Source organism: Microtus ochrogaster, unplaced genomic scaffold (assembly GCF_000317375.1).
Source record: "Microtus ochrogaster isolate Prairie Vole_2 unplaced genomic scaffold, MicOch1.0 UNK159, whole genome shotgun sequence".
Lineage (NCBI taxonomy): Eukaryota > Metazoa > Chordata > Mammalia > Rodentia > Cricetidae > Microtus > Microtus ochrogaster.
The window spans coordinates 185,587-197,665 of record NW_004949257.1 but is presented as its reverse complement, the minus strand read 5'-3'; the positions used below and the strand labels follow the sequence as shown (position 1 = coordinate 197,665).

General features: G+C 40.7%; 1 protein-coding gene across 1 annotated transcript; it reads left to right on the top strand.

Annotated features, from left to right (window-relative positions):
- The first annotated feature begins 7,672 nt into the window (after nucleotides 1-7,672).
- LOC101994961 (rhox homeobox family member 1-like) lies at nucleotides 7,673-11,495 on the top strand. Its single transcript, XM_013355530.1, has 3 exons — nucleotides 7,673-8,055; nucleotides 9,903-9,948; nucleotides 11,379-11,495. Exons 1-3 carry the CDS (start codon nucleotides 7,673-7,675, stop codon nucleotides 11,493-11,495), a joined length of 546 nt encoding a protein of 181 aa, XP_013210984.1.
- Nucleotides 11,496-12,079: the final 584 nt, after the last annotated feature.

Below are 12,079 nucleotides of genomic sequence, written 5' to 3'. Positions count from 1 at the left end.
TGTAGACCAGGCTGGTCTCGAACTCACAGAGATCCACCTGCCTCTGCCTCCTGAGTGCTGGGATTAAAGACGTGCGCCACCATCGCCCGGCTTATAATTAATAATAGGTATCTGTGTCATTTTTTTGTAAGTTGGTGGCCCAAAGAAAAGTCCATCTACATATGGTGCCCAATGTCCAGACACGTATATCTACATAAGGCCAGAGAAAAGTATTCCAAACACTCACAAAATAATACCAAATGCAGCTTCCTAGTCATGTAGTCTCTCATGCGGGCTGCAGTATGGAGACACACACATCCTCTGACCACTGCCTGTGGGCTTGAGCTGTCATCACGCCATGATCTAAGCTGCTTAGCAGTTTAAGATTTTGCTCATACAGATGGAAGAGGTTACAGATACACAGTAAAACGGGTTCAGATGGAAAAGACTCTCAACAGGTTAGAATATGTTTAACAATTTGCATAGGCCTAAGAGAAAGGGAAGAAGGATATAGACAGTCATAAACAATAGATAGTTTCAAATTAAAGTCCTTAAAGAGAGAAGTAATGCAATAAAGAGAGTAAGTCACATAAGGATGGGACAGGGAATTTGGACCTTATATGGCACTTAGTTAATTTCAAATTTTTGAATGCTAATGAACAGAAAACAGTTTCTGAGAGACATTGGATTGTGGAAGGGACTGATGAATTAAACCAACCTATATACTTTAGGAATGCCTTAACTTTAAAATGGAAGTGAAAAAATGTATTATGTTGGGAAAGAGGTTATGCTTTTGTTTCCACAGGAAATGAAAGGCTCTGGAATCCTTCAAGGTTAATAGAGATCAGATTTGACTGGGGGAGACCTCCTGAGTATCTTGGCTATAGACATGGGGGAGGAAGCCAGGAAAGACTACAGGACAAGTGGCATATAAGTTGATCCTTCTACACTGGAACAGCTTGGAGATGAGATGAGACATGATAAATTTTGTTGGCTGCAGAGTTCTCATGACTTATTATTGCATGCCACCCTTTCATATGACATGAATAGAGATTTATATTCCAGTTTAGTTATGTAGTCCATGTGGACATATAAAGATGACAGAAGCCTTTTACCTGCTCAAACATAGAACAAAAAAAACCCACCTCATCTTTTTTGGTAGCCTTTGAGTCTGGCTCACAAAACTACATCTCAGAGTTCAGGTTGGAGGCCATATCATAGTGAGGGGAACTTTGAAATTTTCTTTACAGAACGAGCTTACACATGTGTTGTTCAAGTCATGTTCTTTATTATTCTGCTTTAATTCTGATTTTCTTGTCCTAATTGTCTATATTTCTTAACTGTAATTCTCTGTCTCAATTCTAATTCCAATGTCATTTCTCTGTTACAAATCTCTGTTCCAACTCATTTTTGTTCCAATTATTTTACATTCCTCCTCCTCCTCCTTCTCCTTGTCCTCCTCCTCCTCCTCCTCCTTCTTTTCTTTTTCCTTTCACATTCTTTACTCTTTTCCATTCTATTTCCTCTTTGTTACAAATTCCCAAGCACACATGAACGCACGCACGCACGCACGCACGCACACTCACACACACACATCCATTCATTAGCAACTCATTAGTAATAAAAAAACTACAAGGCAAGACTCAGTCAGATTAACTGGTGACTGACAACAGCTGGAGGTTGTAAAAGTTTTATTTACCTCTTAAAGGGATCCTTACAAAAGTTATAAAGGGAAGAAACTAAACCAGTGAGAGATCTAAGGCAGAGGCAAAGAATATGTGTACTATTACATTTCTTATGTTTGGTTAGTAATATCTGGACATGGTTTTGCAGTAAACAGCCTTTTCTTATCACCTAAATCTCAGGACCTAAACAAAAACTTAATCTAGTGAATCTAAAATTTTGTATCAAAGATTGGTACGAAGTGTTAATTGCTGTTTTGAGTTAGAGCAAACTTTACCTTCTTGATGAAGGAAGCTTAGGGCAGCATAGGTGCTATTGATCTCTTGAAGGACTATGATATCACAAGGCCAGACACCTGAAATATTGCTCTGTGAAAGTTTCTCCTGTGATCTCTCCATAAGGACATTCCATCTTGCCAATTTGCCCTGTCATTCGGGCTAAGGACAGAGAACAGAACTCTTAAGTGTTTTACAGTCCACATGGAGCAAAACAGATCGAGTTATTAAGCATATTTTAGTATATTTCTATTCATAAAATTATACAACTAAATGAGAAGTCTGTAGTGGCATTCATTTGTATTTTAATAAGTAAAGCTTGCGTGAAGATTAGAAAAGTAAAACAATCAGCTACTGGCTCTTACCTCGAAATGCTGATCCCGCCTCCAGGAAACCTCAGAATGAAACTGGGGCTGAGAGCTGTCTCCTGTCTTATAATCATCTCTAGTACTGGGATTAAAGGTGTGTGTCATTGTGGATACTGGGATTAAAGGTGTGTGTCATTGCTGCCTGATCTGTAAGGCTAGCCAGTGTGGCTATTTTACTTTTCTAATCCTCAAGCAAGCTTTATTTATTAAAATATAAATGAAAATCCACTACAGAAGTCATCTTCCTGACCATACACAAATATGTGTGCCCATAAGATTGAGATTTAATCATGATATTACATGTAGACATTACATTAAAATGATGGTGATGAGGAGATATCATAGCTGCTATTGCAAAAATAAAATGACAGATGAAAGGAACAATTTCAGAGTCAATAGCCCTGCAGGCCATGCTTGGCAGTATTCCTCCAACAGAGAACCATTCATCTGTTGCGTTGGCATCTGAATTATCAATTGCTATAGACTATAATTGCATCATGGCCCACAATAGCTTGTGACAATCACTCCTAACAATCTTTAACTGACTTGTATACACCACACATTCCACACTTGTAATAATGAAGATATGTTTGTTACCTTTAAAAATGTGTGTATTTTCAGAGCAAAAGGACCAAACACCAATGAAAATGGTTGCCCTAAGTAATCCAGCCTCTCAGAGTGCCTCCGTTACAGTTTTCTCAAATTCTGCATCTAAAACAGCTTCGAGGCTGATGGCTGAGATGGTCTAGCCTCACTACTCTAGACAGGACTTCTAATAGGCTCTACACTTTCCCATTACACATAGATGAAACAAAAAATAATGAAGCTAATTCTCCCAGGACTTGACCATTATCCCAGTTTTCTCAGGGTCCCCCAAAGATGCCTTTGCTCCTGCACAACAGGAAGCAGTCTAGAGAACATAATGCTTACAGTCCCAAAAGGTGGGGTGGGTGGGTTTTGATTGTTCAATGGATTATGGATGTTTGTCATCATTTAGTGAGGTTGGTTACTTGTTGTTATTGGTCATGGTCATGGAAAAAGCTGAGCAAACACTAGATTCAAGAATCTTTTTCTAAAGGGAAAATAGGGCATAAAACATAGAAACAATGAGATAAAAGGGTAAATTGTTGAGTTTACTTTCAAACAACCACTAGTCTCAAGTATTTTACATTTGTATGTATTTTTGTATATTGATACAAATTTCAGGTTATTTTTGTTATATTGCATTTTGTTTCTACTCTTGTTTATGGTATTGTGCTTATACAGCTCATTTAAAAATCTAAAGTTTTAGTACTTAAAAGCTATTTAGAATAAAAAAGAAGTATGGGTGAATAGTTGTCTATAAAAATCAAATTTATAGTCATGTTAGGTATGGTCTCAAGATCATACAGAGATATATTTTAGATAGATAGGTGATCTTCAAACACTTCAAAGACCTACAACATATAGAATTTAAAATTCTATACTAACATAAGGCTTTTCATGACATTGTGACATGTCTGCTCCTGGAACCCCAATCTACTTCAAAAAAGGATGATGATCATTGAAGAACCTCCATATGGAGTTTACTTTATTTGTGACAAAAGCTAGCCATTTGGGCAAGGGGCTGTCCTTGCCTCGACTGCTGACCGTATGCTGTCCAAACTGGATAAGGACACAAAAAAGTGACTGCCAAACTTTACCAAGACAATTTATGTCTGTCCTTCAAAATTCCTGCTTTACAGAAAAGCCTGTCAGATATTCTAGGCCTGAACATTTCAGTATAACCTTGAGGTGATTGTCTAGGCAACCAGATATCTCTGTCATTTCTATAGTTTTGGAAATTGCTTTCACTGTACTTCCTGTTTACTCAAGTAATATTTTATCCTTCTTGGGTCTCTGATGGGGATTAAAGACTAGACAGTTAAAGTTTTGAAGTTTTCCTTGTTACCAAATTCAGAAAAGAAACTTACCTAAGAGATATAAAGTTTATAAGGTTGAAAAACATAAAAGCTTAGATTGTTTATCTAGCAAGGTATTTTAAGATTTAAAAAGATATTTTAGGCTGCCACACGCCCGCCTGGGTCTGGAAAAGCCTGGGATAAAACTGGACTCTCTGAACATAGCGGACAATGAGGACTACTGAGAACTCAAGAACAATGGCAATGGGTTTCTGATCCTACTGCGCGCACTGGCTTTGTGGGAGCCTAGGCAGTTTGGATGCTCAACTTGCTAGACCTGGATGGAGGTGGGGGTTCCTTGGACTTCCCACAGGACAGGGAACCCTGATTGCTTTTCGGGCTGAGGAGGGGGGGACTTAATTGGGGGAGGGGGAGGGAAATGGGAGGCAGTGGCGGGGAAGAGACAGAAATCTTTAATAAATAAATAAATTTAAAAAAAGATATTTTAGGATAGTAATACAAGTTATGACAAAAATGACTTAGGAATAAAACTTTGGACTAAGATGGGACAGTCATAGAGTATTTTCTCTAAATTTGCCAAATAAAAATGAACTGGACATTGTGAATATAATTCTTTCCTGAAAATTGTTCTTATTGTGTATAGTTTTACTGTATTACATTTAAAATCTGTAACATAGTAAAAGGGGAAATACTGTGGAATATTCCCTTACACTGTATGAAGATGTGTCATTGTGATTTTTTTTAAATAGAAACCTAAATTGCCAATAGTTAATCAGAAAGTATAGCAGGGACTTCTGGGGACAAAGAAAGCCCTTAGAAGAAGATGCTCACCTTACTAGACCTGGATGGAGGTGGGTGGTCCTTGGACTTTGCACAGGGCAGGGAACCCTGATTGCTCTTCAGGCTGACGGGGGAGGGGGAGCTGATTGGGGGAGGGGAGGGAAATGGGAGGCAGTGGCAGGGAGGAGGCAGAAATCTTTAATAAATAAAATTTAAAAAATAAATAAAAATAAAAAAGAAGAAAGGTGGAGCCATCAGTCTGATGGAGAGGAAGCAGAATGGGCAATACAGAGTAAAGTTAACTAAGACACATAAAAGAACATAGATTTAAAACTACTGGTTAATTTAAGTTTTAACAACTAGTTAGGAGCTAGCCTAAGTTAAATATGAGCGTTTATAATTAATAATAAATCTCTATGTCATTTTTCTTGTGAGCTGGTGTCCCAAAGAAAAATCTGTCTGCAGTACATCTTAAAATTTGCATTTTGGAAACTTGCTATTTTACGTGAAGTCAGTTTACCACGTTGGAGCGCCATTCTGTAACATTAGGTTCTGCTTGTTGGGGTTTCTGTCCTGCCTAGTTCCCACAGCCAGCAAGTCCCAAAGAAAATACACAGAAGTCTACATTAATCATAAACTGATTGGCCCATTAGCTCAGGCTTTTTATTAGCTCTTATAACATATATTAGCCAATTATTCTTATATATGTTAGCCACATGGCTCAGTATTTTTTTTGGCGGGGCAGGTCACATCCTGCTTCTTCTGTGATCTGGGCAGAACTGGGGAGGAATGAGCTTCCTTCTTCCCAGCATTCTCCTGTTCTCATTGCCCCCCCCTTACTTCCTGTCTGGTTGTCCCACCTATATTTCCTGCCTGGCTACTGGCCAATCAGTGTTTATTTAAGATACAATTGACAGAATATAGAATTGTTTCACATGATATGAGGGTAAACCTGGCAAAGACTTCTAGCAATGGGGGATATGGAGCCTCAGTTGGTCATGTCCTGTAACCAGGCAAGACTTCCAGTGGGTATATTGGGACCCAAAAACGAGCCACAAAGCCTTCGACCTGCAACATGTCCTACCTACATGAAGTGCAGGGGTAAAAGTGGCACAGAACTTGTGGGAGTGACCAAACAGTCCAGCTTGAGACTCATGCCACAAAAGAGAGCTCACTCCTGACACTGCCCAGAACACTGGGATCCAGAGGCTAGAGAGTCCAGAGACCTAGGATAGAACCAAACATGACTGACAAAAAAATCAATGAATTGACTCCTAACGGTATTCATCTATACTCATAGATCAGTATCTAGTTCAATTATCACCACAGAGGCTTCATGCAGCACCTGAATGAAACAGATGGAGACCCAAAGGCAAACATTAGACCAAGCTCAGGAAATCCTGGTGAAAAGAGGAAGGACTGTAGGAACCAGAAGGGTCAAGGACATCACAAGAAAACCCACAGAATCATCTAACCTGGGCTCATAGGGACTCATAGAGACAACAACCAGAGAGCCTGCATGGGACTGACCTAAGCCTTATGTATATATGTGACAGTTGTATCTTCTTGTGAACTCCTAACAGTGGGAGCTTGGGCTGTCTCTGACTCTTTTGCCAGCTTTCAGGACCCTATTCCTCATACTGGGTTGCTTGCACAGCTTTAATATGAATGGAGATGCTTTGTCTTACTGCAACTTGATATGCCAGGCTTAGTTGGTATCAATGGGAGGCCTACCATCTTCTGTAAAGAAACAGAGGAGGAAGGGCCAGAGGGGAGGCGACGGGAGGAGAGAAGGGAGGCAAACTGTGGTCAGGATATAAGAAACTATTCATTTTTTAAAACAAAGAAAATAAAAAAGAAAATAATTGCCTAGTGTATGTGTTTATTTAACCTCTATATAAAGTATTCTAGAGAAATGTTCAAATGCTCTCTCAATTTGAAGTTTTAATATTCCCTGCAACACAAAGAGGGCAAGACCCTCATAATATATCATCATTTTTGTCTGAGATCATCCCTAGACAGGGTATTATGTGTAAATTCTGACAGATATTCTATTTTAAAAATCTAACATTGATTTTTCTCACAGTGATCATTGTGTGTGTATGTGTGTGTGTGTGTGTGGGGGGCTTCTTTGGTACTGGATCTTACCAAGGAAAATGCTTTAATTTCTATTCCTGTGCCTAGATGGACCAAGCCAACTCTGCATTCAGTGTCTTCAAAGAAATACAGAGAAGAGACCCCTAATTTTCACTGCCAACTTCATTCCCAGCGTGGAAAACACAGACTTGTGACATTGGAAGGTTGGGTCATGAGATATTGTCCAAGTTTGACACAGAGTTCTCCTGAATTTCTGTACCTATCCTATTCTGCCAAATAACCTTAAAATCTTTTGTTAGTCCTCGTTGGGGAGCCTCTCTGAAACCCAGGTCCAAGTCGGGTCCTAGTTCTTGGAGAAATCTTAAAGGCAGTATTTTACTTCAAGTAGCCCTTTTGCCATGCCTCCTAGTTGCAACTGTCTTCTCCTGTGGGGTGGACCCAGCTTTTTACGCCCACACATACCCCCCACTTCCGGCCCGTACTAGCCACACCCAGGAGTACTGTGGAACATGCGCAGCCTGATGTAACAATTTTCGCCCGTGGAATTGGGAGGTGCTTCTCAGTGGTTTCTGTTTGCAACGCTCTGATGATGGAGAGCAAGTACGTCTACTTCGACCTTGACTATTACGGGGTGGGCTTCTATGAGGAAGAAATAATGACCGAATCTCAGCAGAGGCTAGCTGCAGCAGCAGCCCGTAGAGGCTACGGAAGAGGTGTACGAGTTCTGCATGAGCTAGGTGATACAGACTACGTGAACCGTGAATATGAACATCACTATTACTATGAAAGAAACAAAACACAGGCCATCCCCAGTGAGCCTGGACGGGGAAAGCTTGGTGGGCCTGGGAAAGCCGCTGGAGCAGTTTCTCAACCCTCCAACAAGAGACGTGTAAAATACAAGTTCACCTACAGGCAGCTTTGTGAACTGGACAGGGTTTTCCAAGAAACCCAGTATCCTGATGCACTCCAAAGGTATGTACATGCCTTTTTAAAGAATCCACTCTGTTTTCCAGTACTTTGAGCTCATTTGCCTTCTCCTAACCTCTTTTCTTCATTAAAAAAAATACTGGCCAGACAGTGGTGACACAAGCCTTTAATCCCAGCACTAGGGAGGCAGAGGCAGGAGGATCTCTGTGAGTTCAAGATCAGCCTGGTCTACAAGAGCTAGTTCCAGGACAACCAGAACACAGAGAAACACTGGCTCAACCTCCTCAGTAGCTGAGATTAGTTTGGTCCCTGGGTTGGGCCTCCTTCTATTCTTGGCCCTGAAACTGCAAAATCTTCAGCTGAATTTATGGTGGGGGTGAGAAAGGTGGCCTCTGAGGTTAAAGGTCAAACTCTCCCATGCACTTTGGAAAAAGAAAAAGAAGCATAATGCTCCTGGTGGGGATTTCTTTCATTTTACAGTTGTTTTTTTTTTTTTTTTTTTTTTTTTTTTTTTTTTTTTTTAAAGAAACCGTCCAAACCAAGACGAAAGTGCAGAGCTTGCAGTGTTTTCAAAACCGTTTTGGGGAACAAGACCCTTGCACTTTACAATCATCCCTGACCCCCTCTCTAGCCTACTGCACCATTTTGTCTTTTCATCCAGAGTCTGACTGCTTTGGCTGGCACACACAAAGGAAATCATCTATTGTGCTTTGCGTCTATGGAGAAATATCTCTTTACCTCTGGGTTTTAAGTCTTTGGTGGTATATACCAAGAAAGTGAAATTCTGGCTACATTAATTCTATGTTTACTGCTTTGAACAGTTAGCGACTCTGTTCTCATGCGGTTAAACAAATACAAAATACCATCCACAAGAAATCCTAGTTCTGGGGAGGTGAGGACAGGACTGGTTCTGGGGGCCACAGTGAATATGAGACCAGTGACAGATAGTGTATCCAATAAAGTTGGAGCTGAAGAGATGGCTTAAAACAAGCCTGAAGATCGGTTTGTACTTGCAACCCAATTAGAAAGCCCCAGAGGTACTGATGGGCACCCAAATCCCATTAGTCCTACAGGCAGATAGGAGACAGACACAAGAAAACCACTACAACATGGTGAGCCAGGTAGACCTAGTAGGCAGCATAGCCTCAGAACAACAAGAAAAACCCAACCTCAACAAGGTCAAAGGGAAGAAGAGGCTTCAAAATTTATCACCCAAGCTCTAATAGATTTGGCCTCTGGGGCATTTATGTGTCCCCCCTTGTGTGTGTGTGTGTGTGTGTGTGTGTGCATGTGTATAATATTATAGAATATTATATATATATATATGATGACAAATAATTTTTATAGCAAAATGACTGCCATTCAAGCATGTCTTCCTGAATTTATACTCATACCCAATATCCACACAAAACAAGCATAGCTGCACAGAAAAAAATTGGACACTGCTGTAAGCAAATACATACAATATAGTCAAAACCCAGCCTGTTTCTCACCTCCAATTCCTTATTAGAATCGTACTTACTTTAACTATGTGTGTGAGTATGACACACCTGAATATGTGGATGAAGAGGGAAATCTGGGAGTCTGTTCTCTCCTTCCCTCATGTGAGAACCAGGGGTTGGGATCTCATCTTCAGGAGTGCCATCAGGTCCCTTTACCCACCGAGTGATCTCCCTTGGCTATGCTATGGAGTTCTTAAAGCAACATTTAGTGTTTTGACAAGATGAAGTCACTTTTAAAGAGTCCTATCTGCAAGAAAACCTGATTAAATGAGAATTTATTGAGCTGGGGTCAGGGATAACAAGATAAAAATGCAGAGAGGCCATATATGTGCACTCTCCTTCCCTCTCCCCATGTGGCAGTGGCTAACCTCTGTCCCTTTCTCTCCACAGAAAAGCACTTGCAGAGCTCATTCATGTGGACGAATGCAAGGTGAAGGTCAGTAGAGGCTCATCTCTGTTGTAGAGGAGAGGGGGACACGCTTGATTGTCCAGGCTGCCTGGTTTGCTTAGCCCTGAAATAACCACACAGAAACTGTATTAATTAAATCACTGCTTGGCCCATTATCCCTAGTCTTTTATTGGCTAACTCTCACATATTAGTTTAACCCATTTCTATTAATCTGTATATCGCCATGTGGCAGTGGCTTACCAGGAAAGATTCTAACCATTTTCCATCTCAGGCAGAGGATCCATGGCGTCTCTCTGACTCTGCTTTCTTCTTCCCAGCATTCAGTTCTGTCTTCTCCACCTACCTAAGTTCTGCCCTTTCAGGTCAAGCAGTTTCTTTATTGATTAACCAATACAAGCAATACATAGAAAGAAGGATCTCCTGCACATCTCAGATCTGCTTCAGGACAGGCCTGGCCTTGTCTTCTACACCTGGAGTTCCTGGGTCTTTTTTGAATGCTTTGTGCGGACTAATGTGCTCTTTGGAAGTAGAAAGTGTTTGCAAAAGTAAACTCCAGCTAGTGTTTCTTCCCTGTTTCTGGAAGTAAAGGAATAGGTTTCCCCCAAAGGAAAGCAAAACCAAGAAACTGTGTCTCCCATTTTCTGTGTGAGAGGAATTATGTTTATGTCTGTCTAAATATAGCAGATCGAGGTATAATTATGATGTATGCACGTCATACACACCTGCATGTCCCCTAATTAATGATGAACTATGTGTGAGAAAAAGATCTTCTGCATAACATTTCTGCCTGGAGTCATGTTGGCACTCAGGATTGCCATGGAAATACTTACGTGATGGCAGGAATAAGAGTTACTTGTTACTAACTGCTCAAAGAATGAGTGAGTAAATATGGAGCAGGGATGGCTTGCCTTTCTACAAGGAAAATTGTTTAAGCAAGGTGAAACAGATGTGGGACAAGAGCTGAAAAGCCCTTGTGGCTGGTTCTTCTGATTTTCTTTTGTAAGGTTTTAGTAAGATGGCTCAGACAAATGCAGCTCTGAATTTAAACTCCCCAGCTTGGTATCTTGTGTCAACTCTGAGATAGTGCTCCAAATCTTTTATTATGAAGAAGGCGATGACTGACAGGTTTGAAAGTCTGTCTAAAGAATGAGCCTGATAGAGTTCAGGCATTGGCGGATAGCTTGTTTTTCCAAAGGCTTCTGCAGAAGAGTGGGCCTGTTGCTATGTGTGCTGAGTCTGTGTGTGGACAGTCTGTAGTGGTGGAAAGCAAGATTTCGTGGGCTATAACCACATCCTCCACCCTGGGTAATACTTGCAGTCTTGAAGTTTGCGAGGAATGGGAAACTCCGTTCTGTGGAGGGGAGAATGCCAGTCCCCTATGAAGTTGCGTGTGTTTTACCACCATAACATTAGTTACTCAGCATGATAACCCGGCCTCCATCTTGGTCTTTATTCAGGCTTGGTTTAAGAATAGGAGGTCTAAATACAGGAACAAGCAGATGGAATTCCTACTCAGCAGTGACACATCTGGTACCTTGAACAACTTTCCACCCAAGAAGGATGAAGATCCCTAGAGTGCCTCTGTTGCTAAGGCATCACAACAGTTCCTCTTGTGCCAGTAATATCTTGGGTAATCCTGTTGGCCATGAAAACACTGTCTTGTCACATACAATAAAAATAAATACTAAGATTTACCAAAGCACTAGTTTCATTTGTCATTCCATTTACATAGAATGAGACATTTTGTTCTGCTAATGGAAGCCAAAAGAAGTTCAAAGCTTGGAGAAATGACCTCTCTTCTACAGCAGCATAGGGGGGATATGGTGGCCATATACCTTTTATGTGCAGAATGGGTTTCTATCTTCATTCTGCTGCAGTTTCCTAGGTGACTGTCACCATCCTACCTTGCACTTTGGGGATCAGTGATGTAGCCTACTTGGGCATAGCATCTTTTCCTCGTGAAGAATATCTTGGAGAGCAGGGATGTAGATAGAACTAAGAAGCCATGAGGTTGAACTTGACACTGACAGCCATAGTAAAAGCAAGTGTTTTAAAGATAAGACTTTGAATCCAAAATTATGCAACTGTTTAGAGTTAGCTGAGAAGAGATGGAAAGGTGATACAATGTGAAGGAAATGAGAGATGCCATAGAGGTGCA